This window comes from Rhipicephalus sanguineus, chromosome 2, assembly GCF_013339695.2.
Source record: "Rhipicephalus sanguineus isolate Rsan-2018 chromosome 2, BIME_Rsan_1.4, whole genome shotgun sequence".
NCBI lineage: Eukaryota > Metazoa > Arthropoda > Arachnida > Ixodida > Ixodidae > Rhipicephalus > Rhipicephalus sanguineus.
This window is the reverse complement of record NC_051177.1, coordinates 88,004,452-88,010,668: the sequence shown is the minus strand read 5'-3', so window position 1 is coordinate 88,010,668 and position 6,217 is coordinate 88,004,452. Positions and strand designations below refer to the sequence as shown.

The 6,217-nt window shown below is 45.9% G+C and overlaps 1 protein-coding gene across 1 annotated transcript; it reads left to right on the top strand.

Annotated features, from left to right (window-relative positions):
- The first annotated feature begins 3,084 nt into the window (after positions 1-3,084).
- On the top strand, positions 3,085-4,029 carry LOC119383327 (elongation of very long chain fatty acids protein AAEL008004). Its single transcript, XM_037651406.2, has one exon. It carries the CDS (start codon positions 3,109-3,111, stop codon positions 3,970-3,972), a length of 864 nt encoding a protein of 287 aa, XP_037507334.2. The 5' UTR covers positions 3,085-3,108; the 3' UTR covers positions 3,973-4,029.
- The last annotated feature ends 2,188 nt before the right edge of the window (positions 4,030-6,217 follow it).

The window sequence follows — 6,217 nt, the reverse complement described above, 5'->3', positions numbered from 1 at the left end:
CTATGATTCATGGTCTCTCAACCCAACCAGTATGCCATTCGAGCAGCGAAAGGAACCGTGGATTGCTTCCCTACTTGACTTGTCTCACTGCTCGCCTAAATCATTCTGAAGCTCCCTTCCTCGTCAGGCACAACACTGCCATTGCTGAATCTACAGACTAAGCCCTTGTCACGCATTTACAACCCTATTTTGTCGCCTGGTGCATTTTCTAATAGCTCGAACATTGTTAAAACATATGTCATTCTACATGAAGAAGTACAAATATCATGACCCAAAACAAACCAAAATATTCAAGGAAATTTCATACGAAGGTAGGTTTTCTGAACCATCACCCTAGCGCAATTCGTATGCTAATATGATCGGTGTGTTAAGTTGAGTAAAAATATTAACTGATCTTTTATAACAAACTCGAATGCAACTTACTCCTTTATTGTGGTGGTTGTTCGTTACAGTGTCAAATACGTTTTTTTTTTCTTACTGCACATAAGCATTCGGTTTGCAGTGAGGTTTCAGCTTAACACCTCGATTTCTTACTCTTTTGTGTAGTTATGGTGTAATGCGGATGTAGAGCAAAATTTAAGTGAATACATCGCATACTTTTCCTGTCCTTACTTTTTTACATGACTAGTTTCTTTTATGTACTTGTTCGTTTATTTAAAAAGCCTCCAAAGGCCATTGAAGTTAGAGGAGTGTGGCTTATTTATATTACGCAATAGATTAATGAATGAGAATACGTTGAACAGGAAATCTCACCGGAGCCAACGCTTCGACAGGAGCCCTACTCTTCGTCAGGGTAGCGACTTCTACCCTGACGAAGACAAGTCCTCTTGACATTCGTGTTCAACGATTTCTGATCGTTTGAATCCTCCACTTCCCCTGAGCTTCTGTTTCGTTTGGAATACTTGAGATTGAGGCGTAAAAAATGTGTTCTCGGGATTATCTACGATGGAGGTGGGAAGGTCGTTCCATTCGAGGAAATGAATTAAGATTACGTCAGTTCGGCACTAGCACCTTCAGCTGCGGTGGCCAACACCTGGAGGCATGGTACACACATTCATGATGGACTTCATTCAAGCTTCTTCTATTGTGCGATCTCAGAATGACTCTCTGTCATGCATGCGTGCCTTTTTATCGGCCTCCTCGTTCAGAGGTGCGTTTTATCGCTTCTGCGAATGAACATTGAAAATTAGAAATGCTTGCTCTTATTTAGGCCTACACGTAAATTATCTAGCCAATATTCCGTGATATTACGATAAAAGTAACGTGAGAGTAGGGCAACTGAAAGCTGACGTAACACTTTTGCTGCGGAACAGCATTGTTGATGAGTACTTAAAGGGGCCCTGCGACACTTTTGCGACTGCCTTATTTAGCACCGCAGATGCGTGTAGTTATGAATGCCGAGACGAACGCAAAAATAATTATGCAAATTGGTGCACGAAAAGTGAAGTTATTAGTCCTCACAGTTCAAAACTCAAGCAGACGACGACGAGAAACGTTTTTTTTTTCGAATTTCACTCTCCCGCTGACGTCAAAGACCGGTTCCAATCACCGCGCGCGTCTTATAAAGACATACCGGAAATGTCACCTCATGGTGGCCTTCACACAGTACATTACTACCCCTCTTTTTGACGGCGTTGTTACCATGCTTAAGACAAACCACGTGTGTCAGCTAGCAGACGCTCCCATGATTTGTTGTGCAGTGCACAAAATGAGTGTGGAAGACCAAACAGACCTCGAGCGCGAGCTCTTGCGACGCAGCGATTGCTTGCATGTCGTGCACGCCATTGAAAACAGAAAGTGCGTCGCTGAGCCCCCCGCGCAACGCGAAGATGGCTCCATGGGCCCAGACGAAACGCTACGCCCGATGACGCGGAAGGCGTCGGCCGGTAAGCGTTTAGAATTTTTTTTTTTTCGTTGACAGCATCGTGCCGAACTGAGCGTTGCGTGTTTCGCAGGTGCCGGTGTGGCCGGTGTCGCTCGATGCCGCAAAAGACAAAACGCGGAAGAGTATCGTATGATTAACATTCCACAGCGCACCAAGCGTCGTGTTCGTTGTTTTGAAAATATATCACATAGAAACAGGAATCATTTGTTTCTGAGAAAGCATAAAAAAGGGGTTTGTTCCTCTTAGGCCTCCGTAATATGGCCTAGCTTCCACCATATGAATATTGCACGTCACGTGTCGCGTCAAGCCAATCAAAAACGAACGGTCTTTGTCGTCACTGTCACATGACATCACGTCACTTCCTGTAACAGAAATAGCCGATGTGTGTCGCCATAGTGCGAAACGAAGGTAGTTTATCCCAAGGAGGTTAAAAAAAATTGCTGTAGTGGCGATTATTGCGCAAGAGTGAAGCCGTGCCCACCAAAAGATGGCGGCTGCGGCCGCCATCTTAGTAGGGGCACGATATATCATCTGCGTTTGGCGAAGAAAAGCGAGCGTTTTCCACGCACGCCAGACGAGTTTAATATGGCAACTTCTACGGGTCAGATACTGCTGCAAGCGTGTGTTTGTGTTACTAGTTTTCATCAGTAAGCCTCAAAGTCATGGCAAATTTTATTGGAGATCAATCGCCAATACTCCACTCGACGGGTTACTTTTGTCGGCAACAACTATCCTTTATTTTATAATTAACGTAGTATTTATACTGAGAGATCAAAGCCATTTGATCTCTTAGTAGGCACCACCAGAAAAGAGCATGTTTCCGAGCTCTTTGGTGGGCAAAAGCTGGCTTCACTTGTGCTGGCAAGGCGTTGCGAGAGCTTCCACTCCAGAATTTTTTTTAAACCTCCTTGGTTTATCCCGTGAATTAAAATTATAACCGCTTCGATTTCGGCGTTGCCACATGCGCAACAATATCGGTGCATTCCACAGTACCAGAAGAACCGATGAAAAAGACATGCTCAAATTGTGTCGCAGGGCCCCTTTAACGAAAGAGGAGATAGTTATAATAGCACGGCAAAGCTTAAATTGCGCATCTAAAAATAGCAGCCGGACACTTTTACGCCATTGCATGATGCCTTGAAGTCAAAGTCATCTGTTTCTCCTCAACATCTTTAATATCTTGTCACCTCTTATTTCAGGAAGTTCAACCACCACAGGAAGAAATGACGCTGAGCTTTGGCCTGTCGTTCCTTCTTCAAAAGCTGTATTCCATCTCGGATCCCAGAACGAGGGATTATCCCGTCGTGCTCAATCCTTTCTTCGTGTTCCCCATGGTGGCGGCTTATCTCTACTTCGTCAAGGTTTCCGGACCGCGTTGGATGCAGAAGAGGGAACCGTTTCGCATCATAAACGTAATACGTGTTTACAACGTCGCCATGATAGCCGTGAACAGCGTCTCCCTCGTCATGCTCCTCATCCCGACGTACCTGCCGGGTGGGTCGTACAACCTGTGGTGCCAGGGAATCACGGGAAGCTTCCCGGAAGAGCACCTCAAGTACTACAAGTACGCCTGGATATTCATCGCGTGGCGCTACGCGGACCTCCTCGACACCGTGTTCTTTGTTCTGCGCAAGAAGTTCAACCAAGTGACCCACCTGCACGTTATCCACCACACTATCGTCGTGGTCAACATCTGGTTCTACGGTCGCTTCGCGCCCGCAGGTCAGCCGGCACTCGGCATAGCGCTTAACACCTTCGTGCACATAGTGATGTACACGTACTACTTCCTGGCCAGCTTCGGCCCGCGCATGCGCAGGTATCTGTGGTGGAAGCGGTACCTCACGACACTTCAGATAGTCCAGTTCATCGTCATCATCGCGCACATGTCCGTGCCCCTGTTCGTCGAGTGCGGATTTCCGAGACCAGCTGTGTACGTCGCCAACACCCAGACATTCCTCATACTGTGTCTGTTTGTGAACTTTTACTTACGCTCGTACACGGGCTACAATAAGCCGCTAACGCAAGGTGCAAAGCAAGTTAGCGAGGAAAACGCAAAAGCGTCGGCAGAGAACGCGAAGAAACGGTAGAGAATAGAGAGTGTGGAGTGTCAGAGCGAATTCTTTTTGGAAAACCAGACGTCTTGTGGGAAGGTGTTAGATTCTTCTTTTTTTCTTAACTCTTTCGTTACCATGCCTATTCAAATCGATCACCGGTGATCGACGAAAATAGCTGCCGATTTCGACGCGTTAAAAATTTTTCCCGTGCATGCTGCAGCATCTCACGTTTAGTTCTGGGACTGCTCTTCTACAATCCGTTTAAATTTTCCCGCTCTGACGACGTTGCGATTTTTGACGGAGTTTTTCGCGAACGAATGCGCATGTGTTACTGGAAAAGGGGGCGTGGCTGCCACACTCGGGAAAAAAATGCGCTGCTCGTGTTTGTGCTCCGTTATTATCAACATTTTGATATCAAACGGTTCCTAAGAAGTCAATGATCAAATTGTGTCGTCCGTTTTGCGAGGTAATAAATTTTGGCTGTGATAATTACATGAAAACGACACCTGCTACTCACTAGCGAGCTTTGCTTCCGAGTTTGCGCAATAATATTCAAGTACAGCTTGTTTCTGAAGGTCCGTCGCGTCTCTAACTTGTTGATCTGGCCTTTTTAGCCAGTTTGCAGCAGTTTTGGTTTCGTTTCTCTTTATCTACGCGAGAGGGGCGCATCGGGCGTTAGCGTCGGCGCGCGCGGCAATCTCTCGGCCGCTCCCATGGCGTCGTCAACCCGCGGGGCTGCGTCGCGGGAAAAACGTTCCGCTCGAAAGCGTGCTCAACCCGCTCACAAATTCAGTGAAGCTGAGTCGAGCTATGAGTCCGAAGACGACACCAGCTCATCTTCAAGCGCTGACAGCGACGATGCTTCGAGCCAGCCCGGGCCATCCTCAGCTGTGTACCGGTATATAAGTTTCGTTTTCGGCCTTGAGCGGTCTCGTCCGTCGGAAGCGCTTATCTGCCGATCTTGGTGCACGACCTTTGAGATGTCCTGGTTATCTGCAGGATACGCACAGCGCTTGGACAGGATGTGCTGCCGCCGGCAGCCAGAAAGCTTCAATTTTCACCAACAAGGCAGCCCGGCGCGTCTCGGCCCGGCATTGACATTGCAGTTGTGAATAGTTTCATTATTTTTCAAGAACACCGTCAGCGACACCTCTCTGCCCCAGAACTTCAGAGAAACTCTAATTTTGACCAGCTATCCTTCCGGTTGGAGCTCGCTCAACAGCTTCTCGGGGTGGATGGGGATAATGTTCCACGAGTGGAGCCTCCGCCAAAAAAGTGCAGCACCACCCCAAAAAGATGCCGAAAAGGAAAAACTGCTCAAGTGCTATGAGGAACGCAAAGTTGAAAAAAAAAACGAACGTTCTTTGTGAAACCTGTGGCGTCCACCTGTGCTTCACGAAAACCAGAAACTGCTTCACTGCATGGCACGAGTGGTGAAGCAGTTTTAGGTCCGCAGTATTTTTGATCTGTGTGAAAAATGGCTTTATGCAGATTGTTTATTTTTCTTTTAGAATATTCCTAGATCATTTCCCTTCAAAATGTATATTTTGAATTTTGTTTGTTCGTAATATTTTTGTAGATATTGTGTTTTGTTTGTACTGTTTTTCTCAAGTTCCTGCAAAAGTGGTGGATTTCAGATTTTTTTATAAGTTTTCTAACATCTTTTTTGTGTTGAAACTTGTGTTATCTATAAAGAGCAATTCATTATGCACAATTTGGTGTGCTGCAATGTTACCTAGAGCATTATTTGTACTAGAAATAAATTTCTTCCTCAGACCTATAAAAAATGGCCATTTTCATGCAGTAACGAAAGAGTTAAGAACAATAATCTGAGAGTTTATTTGCGCTATGCCGTGGAGAATTATAGCACTAAAGGAATTCTAGAGAAATGAAGAAATAAAGAGACCGCTACTGGCAATTCGTTTCGATCGAGGTCAACTCTCGAACAATGAGAAGACAGGTTTATATTACGACTAAACGTGGATATGCACACCCGGGGCAATTGCCTGCATATCTTGCAAGGCTAAATCTGCTGGCAACCTACGACATCCTCCACCTCCTCGTCCTCCTGTGTAAACACCGAAGCGCATGCTGAGGGTGGCTTTCCTCGTTGCCTAAAATACGGCAAAATCTGGAAATCCACGTCATATTCTATTGTAACTGAACAGCGGTATTGTTGAGACCGATCGGGAAAAGACATTGTGCCGTGTTTAACAAGTCTTTCATTTTACTAGAAAGACCGCCGGAGTAAAGAAGTAATAAGCACGCAAAGTATGGA